Here is a 23575-nt window from a genome sequence, read left to right on the forward strand (position 1 = left end):
ACCAGCTAAAACTTCGTTTTGTTGTTTGCATTGAGGTCTTTCTAAGCTGTCTTCTATATGAGCAGTAACTGTGAACAGTTTTGGTTCTGTTGTCTGAGGAAAGGTGGCTGGAAACTGTCCAAAGAGAGTTTTTAATGCAGGGGAACCTCGATTATTCGAACGAGGTGGGTGAGCACTATTTCTTTCAACCCCCATCCCCCAAACCCATCCAAAACCTGCCCCGCCCGCCCACCCGCCTCCCCAAACCCCATCCAACACTGGCCCACCCCCTGCTCCCCCAACCCTGTCCAATACTGCCTCCCAAACCCCATCCAACACCAGCCCCCTCCTGCTCCCCCAATCCTATCCAACGCCACCCTTCCTGCTCCCCAATCCGTCCAACAGTGCCCCAAACCCGTCCAACACAGCCCTCCAAACCCCATTCAACACTGGCTCCATCCAGTTCCCTCATCCCATCCAACACTGCCCTCTCCCGCGCCCCAATCCTGTCCAAGACCACTCCCCACTCCCACCACCCGTGCCACCACCTCTCCACACTCTGGCAGCCGGAATTACATCAATAACAAGACTGCTGCTGCTGCGGTTTGGGGGTGGTGAGTCTCCAAATAGCGCACACACTCAAAATGTTTTACTGTAACTTTTTGACAGGTTCCACCTTTGCCCTGTACAGGGCAATGTTGAGAGATTACCCAGGGAAGGATGTTTAGGGTACACCTCTGTGTAGAGCTGCAGGGAAAGAGGGAGAGTGGGTTGGAGGTCAGTCATTTAGAGACAGTACCTGCACTCTCATCAGTCCAGGACTGTTCTCGGCAGCACCTTTAATCACTAAACAAAAGACGCGATCAGTGTTGGACACACGTCTTTGATGTAATGTTTCTGTCGGGACCTCAAGATCTCCTTCAGATAATCCGATTTTTGAATAATTGGTATTTGAATAATCGAGGGTCCCCTGTACTGGGTATAGAAGAGACTGTATGTTATGAAGGGAGTAGGAACTGTACATGTTGGCAAATAGATTGAGGGGAGCTTATTGAAACGTCGAAGATTCTTGGAGGTCTTGACAGGGTAGATGTGGCAAGGTGGTTTCCCGTTGTGGGCATAATCTAAGATAAGGGGTTGCTCACAGGAAATTAAGTTAAAAATCACACAACACCAGGTTATAGTCCAGCAGGTTTAATTGAAAGCACTAGCTTTCGGAGCGCTGCTCCTTCATCAGGTGGTTGTGGAGGACACAATTGTAAGATACAGCATTTATAGCAAAAGTTTAGTGTGATGTAACTGAAATTATACATTGAGAAGTACCTCGATTGTTTAAGTCTCTTATCTGTTAGAATGACCATGTTAGCTTCACTTCTTTCATATGTAAATCACAACCTTTTTTAAAAGTTACATTCTTGAATGAACTTTAACAATTGATGTCAGCCCAGATGGTGTAATGATGATCAATACATTGTACACCCCAGTCCAACACCAGCATCTCAAAATCGTCACAGGAAATATTTTGCTATGGTCTGTTTGAAGCAAGTTAGTATATTTCAAGAAAAACTCTCATAATTAAAGCACATGAGGGACAAGAATAGATAATAAGATGTTTCAGCATTGCTCTGGGATGAAAAGCTATATACTTATTATTTATGGAGGTTGAATTTTAAAAAGAAGCAGAAGTACTTTTGTCAATTCTGTGAAGGTTTTTTATTAAAAAGGTCAAAGTCATGCTGGAACAGTAACCTAAGTACATCATTGCTAAGAGAACTTGACTGCAGTCACATTGAGAGAATCCTTGTATGGTTAGTGGATAAGATGCTCATACTAAGCTGTCTTCTATATCAGTTTTGCTTGATTTTATTGCTTTTCTTCTTTTGTGTAATAAACCTATGTTATGTTGTTAAAGAGCATCTTAAACCTAGTGTCTGTTTCACTCACTAACTGCCCTGTTTAATAACTGAAAGAAGTTATTGATCAAGTCAGGTTTCATTCTGGCATCTGATTTGTTATCAGTGACATCAGCTGGACTCAACAGCTATAACAGAAACAAGTTAGGGAATTGTTGGTGTAAACTTATATGATTTGGGTTGTAGGTTTGTTCGGTTAGCTGGTAGGTTTGTCTGTAGACGTTTCATCACCATTCTGGGTAACATCACCAGAGAGCCTGCAGTGAAGTGCTGGTGTTCTGTCCCACTTTCTATCTGTGTGTCTTGGTCTGTTAAGGTGGGTGATATCGCTTCTGGTTCTTTTTCTCAGAGGTTGGTAAATGGGGTTCAAATCAATGTGCTTTTTGATGGAGTTCTGGTTTGAATGCCAGGCCTCTTGGAATTCCCATGTGTGTCTCTGTTTATCCTGTCCTAGGATGGATGAGTTGTCCCAATCAAAATGGTGTTCTTCTTGGTCTGCATGTAAGGATGCTAGTGATAGCTGGTCATGTTTTTTGGTGGCTGGTTGGTGCTTGTGTGTCTTGGTTAGTTTTCTACCTGTCTGTCCGATGGAGTGCTTGTTGCAGTCCTTGCAGGGCATTTTGTAAATTACATTTGTTTTGCTGGTTGTTGGTACAGGGTCCTTTTTAGGTTCGTCAGTAGCTGTTTCAGTATGTTGGTAGGTTTGTGGGCTACCCTGATGCCAAGAGGTCGAAGTAGTCAGGTAGTCAGATGTCTTTGTATGGTAATGTGGCTAGAGTCTCTGGATGTGTTGTCATCTTGTTTGGGTTTGTTGTTTAAGAATCAGCGGACTGTATTTATCGGGTACCCATTCTTGAATACGCTGTATAGGTATTTTTCTTCTGCTTGTAGTTCATGGGTGCTGCAATGTGTTATGGCTCACTTAAATAATGTCCTGATGCAGCTCTGTTTGTGGGTGTTGGCATGATTGCTCCTGTAGTTGAGTATCTGGACTGTGTGTTGCTTTCCTGTAGACGCTAGTCTGCAGTTCTCCATTAACTGTATGTTTCACTGATACATCTAGGAAGGGGAGTCTGTTGTAGTTCTCTTCCTCTTTGGAGGATGTTGATGATATTGTAGGTTTCCTCTAATTTGTTCTGTTTCAAGATGACAAAGGTGTCATCCACATAGCTTGGGGAGGGCTGTTCATTCTGGTCTCTGCTGCTCAGATGTATATGATTCAATCAAGTGAAACTTGTAATATTCTGTAAGACTGTTCTGCTTTTATTTTCTCTCCACGTAGTGCATTGGTCTTCACTTGGCAATCACCCAGTGTGGCATGATTGAAATCGGGAGCTCATTGTGTGGGAAGTCACAGTGTAAATTTGTCTCATTATGCTATGTTGCAACATTCATCTGTATCAGGCAACAGACACAACGTTAGTTACATTGTTTAGATAGTTTGTTCAAAGTTGTTTGATATGGTCTATCTCTCTTCCTCCACAGTTACTTTGTAATGTTGGCCACTGTGAAGAGAAACTAGGATTTACTTATGAAGAAATTATAATATGGTAAGTTCAGTAAAGATCTAGTATTTCCTATTTTTGTGTGGTGAGTTTGTTGGCATTGTCCAGATTCAAAGTTTCCTCTGGAGGAATGTGGATCATTCAACTTTGAGAATGTTTGTCTTCTGAACTGTACCCACTGGTAATCACTGCATTTAAGCCCACCTCCAGGTTTTATTTATAAAACATAATCTAATTTTGTGTGCTCATTGATTGAGGTGTTGTCATTTGCATAAGATGTTGAACTGAGACCTATTTTTTTCAAGAATGCATAGGATATTGGTATTGTAGGCAATATTTATTTCTCAGTCAATATGGCCAAAACATTATCAACAATTACTTGTATTTCTACAGAACATTTTCGGTAAATGTGAAGTGTGTGTTTTGTGAAGGCAAATCAGGAAAGAACTTATACAGGTAATGGTAGGGCCCTGGGAATGTTGCTGAACAGAGACACCTATGGTTTTAGATGCATTGTTCCATGAAAGTAAAGTTGTAGGTAGACAGGGTGATGAAGAAGATGTTTGATATGTTCAGAAGTCAGTGCATTAAGTACAGGAGTTCTGACGTCATGTCACAGTTGTACAGGACATTGGTTAGCCCACTTTAAGAATACAGTGTTCAAGCCTGGTTTTCCTACTATAGGAAAAATGAGAAACCTGAAAGGGTTCAGAAAAGATTTAAGTGGATGTTGCTGGGAGGGTTGGAGGGTTTAAGCTATAGGGAGGCGGAATAGGCTAGGGCTTTTTTCCCCTAGAGTGAGGGAGGGGTGACATTAGAAAGAATTATAAAATCATGAGGGGTATGGATAGGGTGAATAGTCAAGTCCTTTTCCCAGCATAGGGGAGTCCTGAACTAGAGGGTATAAGTTTAAGGTGAGAGGGTAAAGGCTTAAGAGTGACCTGAGGGGCAACTGAGGGTGGTGAATGTATGGAATAAACTGCCAAAGGAAGTGAGGTGGATACAATTATAACATTTAAGAAGTATCTGGATGGGTATGTGAATAAGAAGGGTTTAGTAAATATGGACCTAATGCTGGCAAATGGGACTAGATCAATTTAGGGTATTTGGTCGGTGTGGACAAGTTAGATCAAAAGGTCTGATTCCATGCTTTACATCTCTATGGCTGTATGCTGAGATGGTTCACAAGGGTGCAATAAGGCAAAATTACAAAGGTACAGGTAACATTAGGACAAATAACCAAAAGGTTGATCAAAGTGACGAAACTTTGAAGAAGGTCTGAAAGGCATAAAGAGAGGTGGCTTCTCAGAAGAATTAGGGAGGGAATTCAAGTTTAGGGTGAAAGCATCTGATTACGAGGCCAACAATGTTGAAACTGTTAAAATTGAAGATATCCAAGAGGCCAGAATTAGATTAGTGGAAACATCGAAAAGCTAAGAGATCATTGAGGAATTTGAAAACATGGATGAGAACTTGAAAGTCAATACATTGCTTTGCTAGGAATTAATGTAGCTCAGCAAACAGGGCTGATGTGTGAACAGATTTGATGTAAGTAAGGAATTTGTGTTTGTGGAGGATAGAATGTTGGAGATTAGATCAATGCATGTTGTGGAACAGTTGAGCCTAAATATTGCAAAGACCTAAATTAGAATTTTAGCGACAGACAAACTAAGAAAGGAATGAAGTTGGACAGTGTTAAAATGGTGGATATGAGCAATTATAATTTATCAACAGCAGAAATTTGAGCACTACGCTTCTACAGCCTCACTGCTAGACAGCAGTGGAAGAGAGGATGATGTGGCCAACTATACCAAAGACTGCAGGCAGGTCTTGAAGGATGAGGAAAGCTAGGTTATAGTTTTCACTGTCACATGGGAACACCTGTTTCAGTGCTGCGGCAGGATCAGAAACTGGATTTTCTTATTGCTGTACATTAATTCATGACTCCGTTTGCCTTCAAAATAACAGTGATTACATTCAAAGTAATTAACTGCCCATGAAGTGCTTTTAGATGTTTTGGAGGTACTGTTTATTCTTTCTTTCTTTTTTAAATATACTGTCCTCTTACACAGTTTGCGATTAGCATTGTTAAATGAAGCTAAAGAGGTGCGTGCAGCTGGTCTCCGTGCCCTTCGCTATCTCATCCGAGACTCCAGTATTCTTCAGAAGGTGTTGAGACTGCGTGTGGATTACTTAATAGCTAGGTTAGTATGTGTCGTTTGATTCCTCTTTGAAAGTATGTAACAGATTGTCCAATTGCTAAATGCACTGGTTGGGTCGAAACTGCGTCAGTCTCTCTTCACTTGCTGCACCCTGGCTATAGCAGGGAAGCTTTCAAACTAAAGGTTGAAAGCTGTTTTTCTATTGATCAAATGCACTGTCAAACATGTTTACTCAGATAATTGGTAATAGCTCCAAAGACTAAATTATTAAGCAATCTGACCACAACTTGGTCTAACCAGCCTCCCCACTGGGAACTGATGGCACCACTGGGGCATTGAAGGCAAAATGAAACCAGCTGGAGAAAGACAGAGCATTTGATACGATAATGGACTGCCAATACCCTGCAATCTTACAAAATTGTTTATAAACATGAGGAACTTAATTTTACTGTTTATTGATCTTCCAACCTCTATCACACTTGGCCAGAATGGTAAGCAATTCTTCAAAGAGCCTGCTTGGCTAGTGTTTACAATAACATGGCGGGACTTTCCCTCCATATGTTTAATTTGTATTATTGTATAGCAAACGTTTTATTAACCGGCACCTATGGGACCAGGCATGTGCTGGTTGAGCAAATATTCTAACTGATCAAGAGGTCAATGTAAAAACATACACTAAGTGATAGAAGTGTAATGCAACGGATGTACACATCACTGTTAGACTTTATTTACAGCAGAAGTCACTTAAGTAATAATGCAACCTAAATAAAACTTAGCAGAGAGCCTTCTCACTCACGTCCTCAATTGACTACTCAGACATCGCAAGATTGCGATAATAAATGTCCAGTATTTGAAGTATATAATTTTTGCCAGTTTGAAAGTGCCGGTCATAAGATACTGGTTAAAACAAAGTTTGCTATATATATTATTTAGGGGAAATTCATTTGTGTAGCACCAGGCAATATCAAATCCCCAGATACCAACAGTACAACCAACAGTGATAACATTATGGAAACTTGCACAAGTTGCTTCTGGTACTGCAGCATGCTCCTCGGCCATTAAAATGTTTCTTTCAAAGGATGTGGATTTTGCTGAAAAGGCCAGCATTTATTACCCTCCCAAATTGCCCTTACGACATTGAGGAAGAGATTCTAGGAGTTTGACTCCCATGACGTTGAAAAAATGGTTATATAGTTTCAGGTTTTGGATGCAAGTCTGCTCGCTGAGCTAGAAGGTTTGTTTTCAGATGTTTTGTCACCATACTAGGTAACATAGTCAGTGAGCCTCTGGTGAAGCATTGGTGGTATGGCCCGCTTTTTCTTTGTGTATAGGTTTCCTTGGGTTGGTGATGTCATTTGCTGAAAACCTAAACATAAAGAAAAAGCGGGCCATACCACCAGTGCTTCACCGGAGGCTCACTGACGATATTATTTAGTATGGTGACGAAACATCTGAAAACAAACTTTCCAGCTCAGCGAGTAAACTTGCATCCAGTTTCAAAGCAGGATTGGAGTGAAAGGTTTATGGTAAGAAGCAGGAGCTTTAGAAGGGATTTGAAGGGGGGAAATAAAGTTTCACCCAGTAGGTGATGGGGTATCTGGGATTCACTGTCAAGAACAGTAGAAAAGGTGTGAACCTCAAGACATTTAAGTAGTACTGTATTTAGATGAGCAATTGAAATGCCAAAGCATATAAGACCAGACCCAAGTTCTGAATAAAATGATTAAAATAGATAGTGCTAGATGACCGGTGCAGATGCAATGAGTCAAACAGTCTCTTTCCAGACTGTAAAAACTTTGTGACTCTGAAATTTGCAGATGTTGATGGTTCTATGCATCATCTGCCCCTGTCTTTCCAGCTGGTAGAGGTTGCGGGTTTGGAATGTGGTATCAAAGCAACTTTGGTGACTTATTGCAGATTCTCTTCTAGCTAGTGCACATTGCTGCCACTGTGAATCAGTGGTGGACAGCTTTGAATATTAGAGGTAATGGACGGGCTGCCATCCAGCGGACTGCTTTGTCTTGGATGGTATTGAACTTCGAGTATTGTTGCAGCTGCACCACCCAAACCATTATTCCATCATCTTTTGTCTTGATACCACTTGCACCTCGTGGATTATAGATTGACTTTGTGGGGGTCAGGAAGTAAATTACTTGCTGCTAAATTCCTCTTTCTGATTGGTTCTTGTAGCCAGACTTTGATAGTGTGGAATTTAGCAATGGTGATACTATTGAATACCAAGATGAGGATGATCATTGCCTGACATTTCTGTGGCCTGTGTATTATTTGCCACTTATTAGCCCAAGTCTGAATATTATCCAAGTCTTGTTTCATTTGAACATACACTACTTCAGTGCCCAGAATTGCAAATGGTGCTGAATGTTGTGCAATTATCATTGAACATCATTGATTTGTGATGGAGTGAAGGTCTTTGAGGAAGCACCTGAAGATCATTGGGCATGGGATAGTTCCCTAAGGAACATGCGGGGTCTTTTGGCACAGTGGTAAAGTCTGTAGCTCTCAGCCAGGAGGCTAAGTTTCAAGTCCCACCTGCTCCAGAGGTGTGTCATAACATTCCTGAACAGGTTGATTGCAGGAGTTCCTCAGGGGAAGTATTTTTAGAGGTGTCTTGGTACTGAAATAACTGAACTCCTGCAATCACAACCATTTTATTTATTAGATATGGGACTCTAAATAGCAGAGAAGTTTCGCCCTGATTCCCACTGACTCCAGTTTGTTTAGGACTTTTTAATGTTACTATCTAACCAAATGTGACCTTGATGTCAAGGACAATCATACTTAACTCCCCTCTGGAGTTCAACTCTTTCATCAATGTTTAGAAGATGATTATATTAGGTTCATAAGCTGTGGTGTCCTAGTGAAATGCAGAATGAGCATCAGTGAGTAATTTGTTGCTGAATAAGTGCTACTTGATACCAGTGCTGACAACACCATCCATCACTTGGCTTATGGTTGAGAGTCAAGTCATGGGGCAGTTGGATTTATCCATTGTTGGTGCACAGGATATACCTGTGTAATTTTCTATATTGCTATGGAGATGGCACTGTTGTAGCTTTACAAGAACAACTTGGCTAGTCCTGCAGCCTGTGTTTTCAGTGCTACTGCCAGTGTGTTTCAGAGCCCAAAGCTTTTGCAATATTCAGAGCCTTCAAATGTTTTTTTAATATCTGTGGACAGGATAGGATTGACTGTGGACTGGCATTTGCGATTGATGAATTATCTTCTTGGCACTTGTAGCTGCAAATGCTCCAGCCTTACCTTTTGACCTGACCTACTGGGCTGTCCCATCATTGAAGTTGGGAGTCTCCTGTTATTTAATTGCCAACCACCATTTGTGACTGGATATGGCAGGACTGAGAAGATTAGATCTGATAGTTTTTCTTTGTGGGATTGCTTAGTTTGGACTCTTGCATGCTGCAAGCAGACCTGCGTTGTAGCTTCAGGCTGATGCCTAATTTTTAGTTGTGCCTGATACTTTCCTGGCATACCATCTTGCATTCTTCATTGAAAGACTCCCCTGGTTTGAATGTAACAGTAGAGTGGACATATCCCATGCCATAGGCTTACCAATTGTGGCTGAATACGTTTCTGCTGATAGCTCTCAGCACCCCAAGGAAGCTCAATCTGAGTTGTGAGATCTGTTTGCACTGCCATAGTGTTATACAGCACAATGGAGGGTATCCTCAATGTGAAGTTGGTACTTTGTCTCGAGATGGTCAGTCCTACTAATACTGTCATGGATAAATGTATTTGCGACAGGGAGATTGGTGAGAATGAGGCCAAGTAGTTTTTTCCCCCTGTGGTTGGTTTCTTTACCATCTACCACAGGCACAGTAGCTGCTATGTCATTTAAGAATCTCTAGCCTAATTTTTTTTCTTTATTCTGTAACAGGATTAGGGCGTGCTGGCTAGGCAGCATTTATTGCCCATCCCTAATTGCCCAGAGGGCAGTTGAGAGTCAACCACCTTGTTGTGGGTCTAGAGTCACATGTAGGCCAGGTTAGGTAAGGATGGCAGACTTCCTTGCCTAAAGGAAGTTAGTGAACCAGGTGGATTTTTCTGACAGTTGGCAATGGATTTATAGTAGTCATTAGATCCTTAATTTCAGATACTTATTGAATTCAAATTCCACCATCTGCTGTGGTGGGATTCGAACCCAGCTCCCTGCAACATTACCTGGGTCTCTAGATTAACAATCCAGTGATAATACCACTAGGCCATTGCCTCCCCTGTGACTGAGCCACATTTGATGATGCATATTGAAGTTTTCCACTACTGTAGGAAAAGCTCACCTACTGTTGGAGTCATACAGAGCACAAGAAACCAGTTAGCTCTCCCCCAGGGCATCAGTCCAGGAAGAGTTCTCAGGATAGTTCCTAGCCCCAATCAGTTTCAACTTCAATTATCTTTACATCATGATAAGATCAGAATATAAAAATTAGGTGCAGGAGTGGGCAATTCTGCCCCATAAGCTTGCTCCCACCATTCAGTACAATTTATAGCTGATCTCATGTTGGCTTCACTCCACTTTTCTGCCCTTTCTCTGTAACCCTTCAACCCGTTACTTAACGAAAAACCTGAATAATACTTCCTCAAATTTCGACGATGCTTCAGCATCTACCATAGTCTGAATTAGGAAATTCCACTGATTCACAATCCTTTGAGAGAAGTAATTTCTCCTCATCTCTTTTAAATCTCCCACCCTTTATCCTAACACTGACCCTTGTTTGAGATTGCCCCACATGAGGAAATATCCTCTCTTTCTGTTTGATCAATCCTCTTTAGCATTTTATTTACCTCAATTAGATCTCTTCCCATTCTTCTAAACTCCAGGTCTAAACTGCTCAACTCTGTTCATAAGACAGACCCCTCATCTCTGGAATCAATCTAGTGAATCTTTTCTGAACTACCTCCAATATGACTACGTCCCTCCTTCAAGTAAGGGGACCAAAACTGTACACAGTAGTCCAGGTGCAGTCGCTCTAATGTCTGATACAGTTGCAACAACACATCCCTGCTCTTCGACCCTGTTTCTTTTGTAAGAAATGCCAAAATCCCATGAACTGGATTTTAAATCCTTTTTTAACTGTTGTACCTGCATACTAGTGTTTTGCAATTCATGCATTAAAATACCCAGATCCCTCTGCAGACTCTTGAAGTTTCTCTACATTTGATAATAAGTTGCCTTTCTATCCCTCTGATCAAAATGGATAACTTCACACTTATCCACACTAAACTTAATCTGCTAAATTTTGGCCCATTCACCTAATCTCCATATCTATTTGTAAATCTCTAATTTCTTCATTGTAACGTACTTTCCCACCTGCTTTAGTGGTTTCTGCAAATTTGGCAATAGTACTTTCTATCCCTGTATCCAAGCAATTAATATGGATTGTAAATGGTTAGGGTTTGAGGACTGAAGTATGTGACATCCCACAAGTTACGTCTTGCCGACTAGAAAAGGAAGAGGAAAATGTTTGCTGATTCTCGCATGATGATCAATACAGTTCATGACTTCTTAGATTCTGTCATATCTATCCAAATAACTGGATTTGACAGGATCAGTATGGCTTTATGAAAGGGAAAGTGTGCTTGACAAATATACTGGATTTTTTTGACGAAACCAGTAGCATTGATCAAGGAGAGCTGGGGAGGCATTCCAAATGTTCAGAAGGCGTTCAACACGGTTTCACATAAACAAATTAGCATGTAAAGTTCAAATCAATGGAATGAGAACTGGATAGCTGGCTGGCAGGAAACCGAGTAGGAATAAACGGGTGTTTTTCTGAGCGGCAGACATCGACAAGTGAGGAACCACAAGGATCAGTGCTTAGATGCTACCTATTTACGATAACTCACAATTAATGATTTATGTGATGGAATTAAATGTAGTATCTCCATGTTTGCAGACATAACCAAGTTGGATGGATGGGAAAGCCGTGAGGAGGTGGCAGAGATATTTCTGTGTTTTGGGACAAATTGAGTGAATGGGCAAATGCACGGTAGATGTATTGTAATGATAAATTGTGAGGCTATCCATTTTGGTCACAAAAACGTAAGGCAGATTATTATCTGACTGGCAGTAGATTGGGAAAGTGTGGGAGGTTCAACAAGGTGAGTGTCTAAACACCAATTACTGAAATTAACCATCTAGGTGCAGCAGGCACTGAAGACGACAAATATCTACCCCCCCCCTTAATTTAAAGCTATGCCCCCTTGTAATACCCGACTCCATACGCGGGAAAAGGTTCACACTGTCAACCCTATCTAACCCCCTAATCATCTTGTACACCTCAATCAAGTCACCCCTAAACCGTCTTTTCTCTCATGAAAACAGCCCCAAGTGTCTCAGTCTTTCCTCATACGATCTTCCTTCCATACCAGGCAACATCCTGGTAAACCTCCTCTGCACCCGTTCCAATGCCTCCACGTCCTTCCTGTGGTATGGCGACCAAAACTGCACACAATATTCCAGATGCGGCCGCACCAGAGTCTTATACAACTGCAACATGACCTCAGTACTCCGGAACTCAATTCCTCTACCAATAAAAGCCAGTACGCCATATGCCTTCCTCACCGCACTATTTACCTGGGTGGATGTTGTGATGTCATTTCCTGTTCTTTTTTCTCAGAGTGATAAATGGGATCCAAGTCAATGTGCTTATTGACAGAGTTCTGGTTGGAATGCCATGCTGCTAGGATGGCATTCCAATATGATGTTGGCCTTGGTAGCAAGAGGATTTGTGGATGTAGGTTTGCTCGCTGAGCTAGAAGGTTCACCTTTAGACATTCCGTCACCATACTAGGTAACATCTTCAGTGAGCTTCCGAATGAAGCACTGGTGATGTAGCCCGCTTTTCTATTTATATGTTTGGGTTTCCTTGGGTTGGTGATGTCATTTCCTGTGGTGATGGTATTTCTTATGGTGATGTCATTTCCTGTTTTTCTCAGTGGTAAATGGGATCCAAGTAAATGTATTTGTTGGTAGAATTCCGGTTGGAATGCCATGTTTCTAGGACTTCTCATGCGTATCTGTGTTCAGCTTGTCTTAGGGTGGATGTGTTGTCCCAGTCAAAGTGGTATCCTCCTTCATCCGTATGTAAGGATACCAGTGAGAGTGGGTCATGTCGTTTTGTGGTTAGTTGATGTTCATGTATCCTGATGGCTAGTTTTCTGCCTGTTTGTCCAATGTAGTGTTTGTTACAGGCAGAAAACTAGCCACCAGGATACATGAACATCAACTAGCCACAAAAAGACGTGACCCATTCTCACTAGTATCCTTACATATGGATGAGGAAGGACACCCCTTTGGGACAGCACATCCAGCCTAAGACAAGCTAAACTGAGATATGCATGAGAATTCCTAGCAGCATGGCATTCCAACCAGAACTCTGTCAATAAGCACATTGACTTGGATCCCATTTATCACCCTGAGAAAAAAGAACAGGAAATGACATCACAATAGGAAATTACATCACAAACCCAAGGAAACTCAAACATAGAAAGCAGACTATACCATCAATGCTTCATTCAGAGGCTCACTGATGATGTTACCCAGTATGGTGACGAAACATCTGAAAACAAATCTTCCAGCTCAGCAAGCAAACCAACATCCAGAACTTCAACCTGAGCTACAAATCTTCTCAAAACTCGCTAAGAGGATTTGTGTACAAGAAGAGCAGGAATGTCTTGCTGCAAATATACAAGGCCTTGAGTATCATGCATAGTTTGGTCTCATATCTGAAGAAAGATGTCCTCGCTATCTATGGAGAAAGTGTACACTGATTCCTGGGATGGCAGGACTGATATCTGAAGTGAACCTAAATCAGTTAGGACTATATTTACTGGAGGTTAGAAGAATGAAGGACAATTTCATAGAAATCTAATAGACTAGACTAGATAAATGCATAAAAAGATGTCAGTGGCCAGGCAATCTAGAACCATGGGTCACGGTTTAAAGATACAGGGTAAGCCATTTATAAATGAGATGAGGAAAAACATTGTCACCCAGGGAATGATGAGCTTTGGAATTCTTGCCACAGGGTTGAGTGCAAAACATTGAATGTTTTCAAGAAGGAGTTAGACATTGTTTTAGTCCCAAGAAGTATCAAAGATATAGAGGAGAAAGCAGGAGCAGGGTACTGAAATAAATATTGAATGACGGAGCAGCCTTGAAGGGTTGAATGGCCTACTCCTATTTCCTATATTTTTACATGCAACAAGATCCTGATGAGGTTTTAACTGATAAATGGCACATAATATCTGTGCAATGGTCATCTTCAATAAGAGGGAATATGACCATTATTGCTTGAAATTCAAAGGCATATCCATCACTGAATCCCATAATATCAACATTTCTGAGGATTATCATTGCAGAGAAATTGAATTGGACCAAACTTAGAAATGCTGAGGCTTTAAGAGTAGATCAGAGGCTGAGAATTCTGTGGTGAATAATTAAACTATTGTCTCCTTAAAATTTTCAAGACACTAGGAGCATCACAGGCAAACTCTCAACTTGGCTGGATTAGAGTAGCTTCAACAATACATGAAGGTCAATACCAAGCAGCTCATTTTAATCGCATTCTATCCATCACTTTAACACTCAATCTGTTCACTAGTACACAGTGGGATTGTATACTGAGATGCACTGTTGCAAATTGCCAAGCTCCTCAAAAGCTCTGTCCAAACCTGTAATCTTCAGCAACAAAAGAAGCAGGCATATGCAAATACCACCACTCACAAGTTCTCCAAGTCGGAGCATTGTGACTTGGAACAACATCAACATTCCTGCACTGTCACTGATTCAAAATCTTGGGACTACCCTCCTGTAACAGCACAGTGAGTGTCCTGAAACCAGGCAGTCTACAATGTGTCAAGAAGTTGCTTGTTACCAGCTTCTCAAGGATAGTTAGGATTAAAAAGCAAACGCTCCTCCTGCCAACAATACTATCATGGTTTATCAGTTTAGGGAATGAAATCTGTAATCTTTACCCGGTCTGGATGGCTCCAGACCTATGGCAATGTTGTTGACTGTAAACTCTCCTTGAAAATAGCTAGAGAGCCAATTAATTTAAAGGCTTTTGGGGTTGGCAACATGCTGGTCTGTCAAACGATGCCCCTATCCTATGAAAGAATTAGGATAAAAATTGTAGCAGAATAGTTCCTTAAAATAACCTCATTTTGATTGATGCACACGCAGCCTCTGCTTCTTGATTTTGTTTTATTTTTGTTACTGCTTTCTGAGCCTTTTGTTAGACTTCCCTGTTAATTCCAGGCCAGATTTGGGGAAGGACAGAGACTGCATTCCTGTCATGCCATTTTAGGACTGATTTACATGTACCTGTGGTATGATGACAATGTCACTGGACTAGTAATTCAGAACTGAGGTTCTGAGGAAGGGTTACTGAACCTGAAACATTAACTCTGATTTCTGTCCACAGATGCTGCCAGACCTGTTGAACTTTTCTTACACTTTCTGTTTTTGTTAGTAATTCAGAACCACAGGCTAATGCTCTGGAGCCATGGATTTGGATCTTATCATAGATGATGGTGAAATTTGAATTTAATAAAAATTTGGATTGGAAAGCCAAAATGATGACAGATGTTGATTGAACCTACATTGTTCACTAATTTTCTTTAGGTCGGAAATCTGCCATCCTTAGCAGATCTGGCTAACACATGACTACAGAGCCACACCAATGTGGTTAACTTTGAACTCGACTCTGGGACATGAAGGATGGGCAACAAATGCTGGCCTGGCCAGCGATACTCATATGCCATGAAGAAAAAGAGTCAGTTCTAAATCATTATTAGCTGGTGTTATTAGATTCCCTGTGGTGTGGAAACAGGCCCTTTGGCCCAACAAGTGCACACTGACCCTCCAAAGAGTAACCCACTGAGACTCATTTCCCTACATTAACCCTCTTTACTCAGAGAGTAGATTAGATTAGATTACTTTTTTTAGATTAGATTACTTACAGTGTGGAAACAGGCCCTTGGGCCCAACAAGTCCACACTGACCCGCCGAAGCGCAACCCACCCATACCCCCACTGAGACTCATTTCCCTACATTAACCCTCTTTACTCAGAGAATAGTAAGGGTATGGAATGCTTTGCCTGCAACGGTAGTAGATTCGCCAAGTTTAAGTGCATTTAAGTCATCGTTGGACAGGCATATGGACATATATGGAATAGTGTAGGTGTTCAGATTAGTATGACAGGGTGGCGCAACATCGTGGGCTGAAGGGCCTGTACTGCACTGTTATGTTCTAATGCACCAACTCTATATGGCCAACTCACCTGACCTACATATCTTCCAGAATGTGGGAGGAAACCAGAGCATCCCGAAGAAGCCCACGCAGACACTAGGTGAATGTGCAAACTCCATACAGACAGCCTCCCAAGGCGGGAATCAAACCCAGATCCCTGGTGCTGTGAGGCAGCAGTGCTAGCCACTGAGCCACCGTGCCACCCTAAATCTGTCTGAATGATTGATATTTAAATAGGACTGGTACAATCGAAATAGAGTAGGAATAAAAGATTGAGGTGGGTAAAGAGAAACCCATGTACAATAATTGATGAGGGCAGATTGCCAATAATGTGAGAAATATTTTCAAATCCGAGATTAAGGAACCACACTCAAATGGATGGTAATTTCAAGGTGCGAACTTGATCTGGAGTCACATAGAACATTACAACGCAGTACAAGCGCACCAACCCTCGATGTTGCACCGCCCTGTGAAACCAATCTAAAGCCCATCTATCCTACACTATTCCATTCTCGTCCGAATGTTTATCCAATGACCATTTAAATGCCCGTAAAGTTGGCGAGTCTACAACTGTTGTAGGCAGTATGTTCCATGCTCCTCGTACTCAGTAAAGAACCTAACTCTGACATCTGTCTTGTATCTATCATCCCTCAATTTGAAGCTATGCCCTCGTGTGCTAGCCGTCACCATCTTATGAAAAAGGCTCTCATTGTCCACCCGATCAAACCCACTCATTATTTTATATGTCTCAATTAAGTCACCTCTCGACCTTCTCTCTCACAAAAACAGCTTCAAGTCCCTCAACCTTTCCTCGTAAGACTTTCCATCCATACCAGGCAACATCCTAGTAAATCTCCTCAACCCTTTCCAAAGCTTCCACATTCTTCCTATAATGTGGTGACCAGAACTGCACGCAATACTACAAGTGCGGCCGCACCAAAGTCTTGTACAGCTGCAGTATGACCTCATGGTTCCAAAACTCAATCGCTCTACTAATAAAAGCTAACACACCGTATACATTCTTAACAGCCCTCTCAACCTGGGTGGCAACTTTGAGGGATCTATGTAGACGGACACCTGGATCTCTCTGCTCGTCTGCACTACCTATAATCTTACCATTCGCTCAGTACTCTGCATTTCTGTTACTCCTTCTAACGTGAATCATCTCATACTTTTCTGCATTAAACTCCATTTGCCACCTGTCAGCCCAGCTTATCTATGTCCTTCTGTAATTTGCAACTTCGGCACTCTCCACAACGGTACCACCTTTAGTGTCGCCCGCAAATTTACTAATCCATCTTTCTACGCCCTCATACAGGCCATTTTTAAAAATGATGAATAGCAGTGGACCCAAAACAGATTCTTGCAGTTATCCACTAGTCATGTAGTAGATCAGCCCAGTTCTACACCAACCTAGTAATAGAGTGAATATTACTGGGTGAGTCACACGTCAGCCTAGTAATTAAGTGACAGAGCACTGCAAGAATCATCCTTTCATTGTAGTAAAATAGTGACAGATTACTGAGAGGGGCACTACCCCAGTATGGTAATATGGTCCATGCTGAGCAGGAGAGGACACAGGACGGCTGAGCAAGTGAGGCAATATATTTGGGCGGTTGCTTTACCTGAAGCACTACTTTAGCAGTGTCTCCCCCACATCCTCCTCCTCTGAAAAAACAAAAGTTTCTGTGCTGCAGATTAGTTAGGTTACTAGTTTATTTTTCAGTAGTCTCTTTGAGAATTTAGAATAGTGGGAATGGATGTTAGGGGATTTGAATACTCCTGTCGAATGTGGAAGGTAAGGGTTACCACTAGTGTCCCCATTGACTTCCTCTGTATGAAGTCCACCCAACTCCAGCTCCTTGGAAATTGCGTTAAGGAACTGGAGCTGGATGCACTTCTGATCATTTGGGAGGCTGAGGGGGTAATTGAGAGGAGTTACAGGGAAGTAGTTACACCTCAGCTACAGGAAAAGGGTAGATGGGTTAGAGTCAGGGAGCGGAAAAGGAACTGGCAGACAGTGCAGGAATCCCCTGTGGGTGTTCCCCTCAATAACCAGTATACCGTTTTGGGTACTGTTGGGGGGGAGGGTCGACTTACTAGGGATAAGCTATGGGGTGCAGTTCTCTGGTACAGAATCTGACCCTGTTACTCCGAAGGGAAGTGGAGTAGAAGAGCAGAGCATTAGTCATTGGGGGACTCCATAGGTTCTGTGGGCATGAGAGGGACTCAAACAGGTGTGTTACCTCCCAGGTGCTAGGGTCCATGTTATCTCTGATCGTATTTTTGTGATCTTTATGGTGGGTAGCATCCCAAGTCCTGGTCCCCATAGGCACTAACGACATTAGTAGGAAAAGGAGTGGGGATGTAAGGTACAAATTCAGGGAGCTAGAGTGGAAGCTTTGAGCCAGAACAAAAAGTTGTTGTCTCTGGTTTGTTACCTGTGCCACATGCTAGCGAGGTGAGGAACACTGAAAGAGAGGAGTTGAACACGCGGCTACAGGAATGGTGCAGGAGGGAGGGTTCTGGGTACCTGGATGATTGGGGCTCATTCTGGGGTAAGTGGGACCTCTACAAATAGGATGGTCTACACCTGAACCAGAGAGGTATCAATATCCTGGGGAAAAAATTGATAATGCTCTTCAGGAGGATTTAAACTAATTCAGCAGGGGGATGGGAACCTGAATTCTAGATCCAGTGTCCAGGAGTAGTGAGATCATAAATAAGGTTTCAAGGTTGCGAGAATGTACCAGCAGGCAGGAAGATGGTTTGAAGTGTGTCTGCTTCCAGAATAAGATGGGTGAACTCACAGCATGGGTTAGTACCTGGGACTTCGATGTTGTGCCCATTTCGGAGACCTGGATAGAGTAGGGACAGGGATGGTTGTTGTAAGTTCCAGGGTTTAGATGTTTCAGTAAGAACAGGGAAGGTGGTTAAAAAGGGGGGAGGTGTGGCATTGTCAGTATTACGGTGGCAGTAAAGATGTTCGATGAAGACTCATCTACTGAGGTAGTATGGGCTGAGGTTAGAAACAGGGAAGGAGAGGTCACCCTGTTGAGAGTTTTCTATAGGCCTCTGAATAGTTCCAGAGATGTAGAGGATAGGATGGCAAAGATAATTCTTGATAGGAATGAGAGTGACAGGGTACTTGATATGGGGTCTTTAACTTTCCAAATATTGAATGGAAACACTATAGTTCGAGTACTTTAGATGGGTCAGTTTTTGTCCAATGTGTGCAGGAGGGTTTCCTGACACAGGCCAACAAGAAGCGAGGTCACATTGGATTTGATACTGGGTAATGAACCTGGCCAGGTGTTAGATTTGGAGGTAGATGAGCACTTTGGTGATCGTGACCACAATTCAGTTGTTTACTTTAGTGATGGAAAGGTATAGGTATAAACTGCAGGGCAAGAGTTATAGCTGGGAGAAAGGCAATTACGATGTGATTAGGCAAGATTTAGGATAATTAGGATGGGGAAGATTACAATTGTGATGTGGAGCTTGTTCAAGGAACACCTACTACACGTCCTTGGTAAGTATGTACCTGTCAGGCAAGGAGGAGGTAGTTTAGCAAGGGAGCCATGGTTTAGTAAAGAAGTTTTTCCCTCTTGACAAGAGCTTCAAGAGGCTTATGTAAAGATGAGATGTGAAGGCTCAGTTAGGGTGCTTGAGAGTTCCAAGTTACTCAGGAAGGACCTAAGGGGAGAGCAAAGAAGAGCCAGGAGGGCACATGAGAAGTCTTTGGCAGGTAGGATCAAGGAAAACCCGAAAGTTTTCTATAGGTATGTTAAGAATAAAAGAATGATTAGAGTAAGATTAGGGCCAGTTAAGGACAGTAATGGGAAGTTGTGCATGGAGTCCGAAGGAGAGGTGCGAAATGAGTATTTTTCATTGGTATTCTCTCAGGAAAAAGATAATGTTTTTAGGTTAGATTACTTACCTAAGTGTGGAAACAGGCCCTTCAGCCCAACAAGTCCACACCGACCCGCCAAAGCGCAACCCACCCAGACCCATTCCCCTACATTTACCCCTTCATCTAACTCTACGGGCAATTTAGCACGGCCAATTCACCTAACCTGTGCATTTTTAGACTGTGGGAGGAAACCAGAGCACCCGGAGGAAACCCACGCAGACACAGGGAGAATGTGCAAACTCCACACAGTCAGTCGCCTGAGGTAGGAATTTAACCCGGGTCTCTGCCGTTGTGAGGCAGCAGTGCTAACCACCGTGCCGCCCACGAATGTTGAGGAGAATACGGAGATACAGGCTATTCGACTAGATTGGATGAGGTTCATAAGGATGAAGTGTTAGCAATTCTGGAAGGTTTGAAAATAAATAAGTTCCCTATGCCAGATGGGATTTATCCTAGATTTCTCTGGAAAGCCAGGGAGGAGATGAAGAGCCTTTGGCTTTGATCTTTCTGTCATCATTGTCTACAGGAATAGTGCTAGAAAACTGGAGAATAGCAAATGTTGTCCCTTTGTTCAAGGAGAGTAGAGAAATCCCTGGTAATTAATGGCCAGTGAGCCTTACAGAGGCTATTTATAATCATCTCAAAAGGAATAATTTGATTAGGGGTAGTCAACACAGTTTTGTGAAGGGTAAGTTGTGTGTCTCAAACCTTATTGAGTTCTTTGAGAAAGTGACCAAACAAGGTTGATGTGGTGTATATGGATATCAGTAAAGCGTTTGATAAAGTTCCCCACTGTAGACTATTGCACAAAATATGAAGGCATGGGATTGAGGGTGATTTTGTGGTTTGGATCAGAAATTAGCCAGTTGTAAGAAGACAGAGGGTGGGAAATGATGGGAAGTGTTCATCCTTGAGTTCAAGGATGTAGTGGTGTACTGGTGGTGTACCACAAGGATCTGTTTTGGAGCAACTGCTGTTTGTCATTTTTATAAATGATCTGGTTGAGGGCGTAGAAGGATGGATTAATACATTTGCAATGTCACTGAGGTCACTGGAGCTGCAGATAGTGCTGAAGAATGTTGTAAGTTACAGAGAGACGTAGACAAGCTGCAGAGCTGGGCTGAGGTGGCAAATTGAGTTTAATGCGGAAAAATGTGAGGTGATTCACTAATGGTAAGATTCTTGCTAATGTAGATGAGCAGAGAGATCTTAGAGTCCATGTACAAAGATCCCTCAAAGTTGCCACTCAGGTTGATAGGGTTTTTAAGAAGGCATACGGCGTGTTAGGTTTTATTGATAGAAGGATTGTGTTTCGGAGCCATGAGGTCATGCAGTTGTACAAAACTCTGGTGCAGCCACACTTGGAGAATCACGTGCAGTTCTGGTCGCTGCATTACAGGAAGAATGTGGAAACGTTGGAAAGGGTGCAGAGGAGATTTACCAGGATGTTGCCTGGTATGGAGGGATGGTCTTATGAGTAAAGGCTGAGGGACTTGAGGCTGTATCTGTTAGAAGAAGAAGGCTGAGAGGTGACTTAGTAGAGACATGCAAGATGATCAGAAGATTAGATAGGATGGACAGTGAGAGCCTTTTTCTTAGGATGATGATGGCTAGCACTAGGGAACATAGCTTTAAATTGCGGGGTGATAGACAAAGGGCAGATATTGGAGGTAGGTTCTTTACCCTACCTGGAACAATAGTAGACTCTCCTATTTTAATGGTCTTTGGACAAATATGTGGATGAAAACGGAATAGTGTAGGTTAGAATTGGTTTCACAGGTCGGTGCAACTTCAAGGGCCGAAGGGCCTGTACTGCGCTGTCATGTTCTGTGTTCACATGACAGGTTATTGTGAGAGTCATCACCTCCATGCAGTAATACAATGATAGTTCACTGTGTGAGTCATCACCCCAGTGAGGCAATGCAGGAACATGAATGAACAGTCTTTATGATCTTCTTTCTCCAGGTGTATAGACATACAACAGAGTAACGAAGTGGAGCGAACCCAAGCACTTCGATTAGTTCGAAAGGTAAATATACTCTCTGATGTTGCTACTTCATCACTGAATTTACAAGCATTATACTGTGAGATATTTCTTTGCATCAAGCTAGATGTGGCGTGGTATGAATAACAGACAATGTCATTCGTGTAATCTGTGACTGTCCCTTCTAACTGCTGATGTTTCCTCCTCCTCCATCAATCTTGGCTTAAGGGAAAATAGCTGCATAGGCAAGGGAGAATGGATTTAGCTTCTAAGACACCCTTTTGGATTTTTTTCATAGTTAACTTATTAGCCTCTGAGTTCAGATACCAAGCTAGATATTGTAGTGTACATTTAATCTGTGCTACACCTCCTGTACAGTACCTGCCCTGAGATTGTTGGAAGGTACTGTCTGGCGGGAGCTTTATTCTGTATCTAAACCTGTGCTGTACACGTCCGCTGAGTATTTGATGAGAGCAGTGTAGAGGATGTGGCTTTAGTCTGTATCTACCTGTGCTGTTTGTTTTATTATCCTGTGATTGACATCGTGATTAGCCTTTGATGAAAAACATTCCTCTACTTCCTCATTCTTAACTTGTGATCCTAATGCCTCAGCCCTTCACAACAGTGAACAATTTAATTTGAATAGCTTCCAAATGCCAATCCCTGTTATTCGTTGCTGAAAATCTCAAAGAAAAATTGGGATGCCGGGGAGCATTTGTCAGATCTGGAATGCCTTTTAGCAGAAGAACTACGTAGGAAATAGTAGGAACAGAAGTAGACCATTTGGTCCCTTGGAACTGCTCCACCATTCAAAAAGATCATGGTTGATGTGTTCATAGTTCAAATTCCACATTCCCATCTGTCCCTAATAACTTCTGTTTCTTTGCCTAACAAGAATCTATGCTGAAAATGTGTTGCTGGAAAAGCACAGCAGGTCAGGCAGCATCCAAGGAGCAGGAGAATCGACATTTTGGGCATGAGCCCTTCTTCAGGAATGAGGAAGGTGTGCCAAGCAGGCTAAGATAAAAGTTAGGGAGGAGGGGCGTTGGAAATGCAATAGGAGGAAGGAGATAAAGGTGAGGGTGATAGGCCGGGGTGGGGGCGGAGAGGTCAGGAAGTAGATTGCAGGTTAGGAAGGTGGTGCTGAGTTTGAGGGTTGGGACTGAGACAAGGTGGGGGGAGGGGAAATGAGGAAACTGGAGAAATCTGAGTTCATCCCTTGTGGTTGGAGGGTTCCTAGGCGGAAGATGAGGCGCTCTTCCTCCAGCCGTCGTGTTGCTATGGTCTGGCGATGGAGGAGTCCAAGGACCTGCATGTCCTTGGTGGAGTGGGAGGGGGAATTGAAGTGTTGGGCTACGGGGTGGTTGGGTTGGTTGGTCCAGGTGGGAACGTTTCAGAGAACACTTCTGGGACACCCGGACCAACCAACCCAACCACCCCGTGGCTCAACACTTCAACTCCCCCCCCCACTCCACCAAGGACATGCAGGTCCTTGGACTCCTCCAACGCCAGACCATAGCAACACGACGGCTGGAGGAAGAACGGCTCATCTTCCGCCTAGGAACCCTCCAACCACAAGGGATGAACTCAGATTTCTCCAGCTTCTTCATTTCCCCTCCCCCCACCTGGTCTCAGTCAAATCCCTCGAACTCAGCACCGCCATCCTAACCTGCAATCTTCTTCCTGACCTCTCCATCCCCCTCCGGCCTATCACCCTCACCTTGACCTCCTTCCACCTATCGCATTTCCAACGCTCCTCCCCCAAGTCACTCCTCCCTACCTTTTATCTTAGCCTGCTGGACACACTTTCCTCATTCCTGAAGAAGGGCT

At 42.7% G+C, this 23575-nt stretch overlaps 1 protein-coding gene across 2 annotated transcripts in view; it reads left to right on the forward strand.

Annotated features, from left to right (window-relative positions):
• The window catches only part of rictora (RPTOR independent companion of MTOR, complex 2 a), a 242633-nt gene that overhangs the window by 85656 nt on the left and 133402 nt on the right, over nt 1–23575 (forward strand). For both annotated transcript variants that reach the window (XM_043703086.1, XM_043703095.1), the window contains exons 4-6: nt 3378–3442; nt 5470–5601; nt 21727–21790. In XM_043703086.1, the coding sequence (XP_043559021.1) occupies nt 3378–3442; nt 5470–5601; nt 21727–21790 (261 nt within the window). The remainder of the gene's footprint in view (nt 1–3377; nt 3443–5469; nt 5602–21726; nt 21791–23575) is intronic.

This window comes from Chiloscyllium plagiosum, chromosome 2 (genome assembly GCF_004010195.1).
Source record: "Chiloscyllium plagiosum isolate BGI_BamShark_2017 chromosome 2, ASM401019v2, whole genome shotgun sequence".
NCBI classification, from domain to species: Eukaryota; Metazoa; Chordata; class Chondrichthyes; order Orectolobiformes; family Hemiscylliidae; genus Chiloscyllium; species Chiloscyllium plagiosum.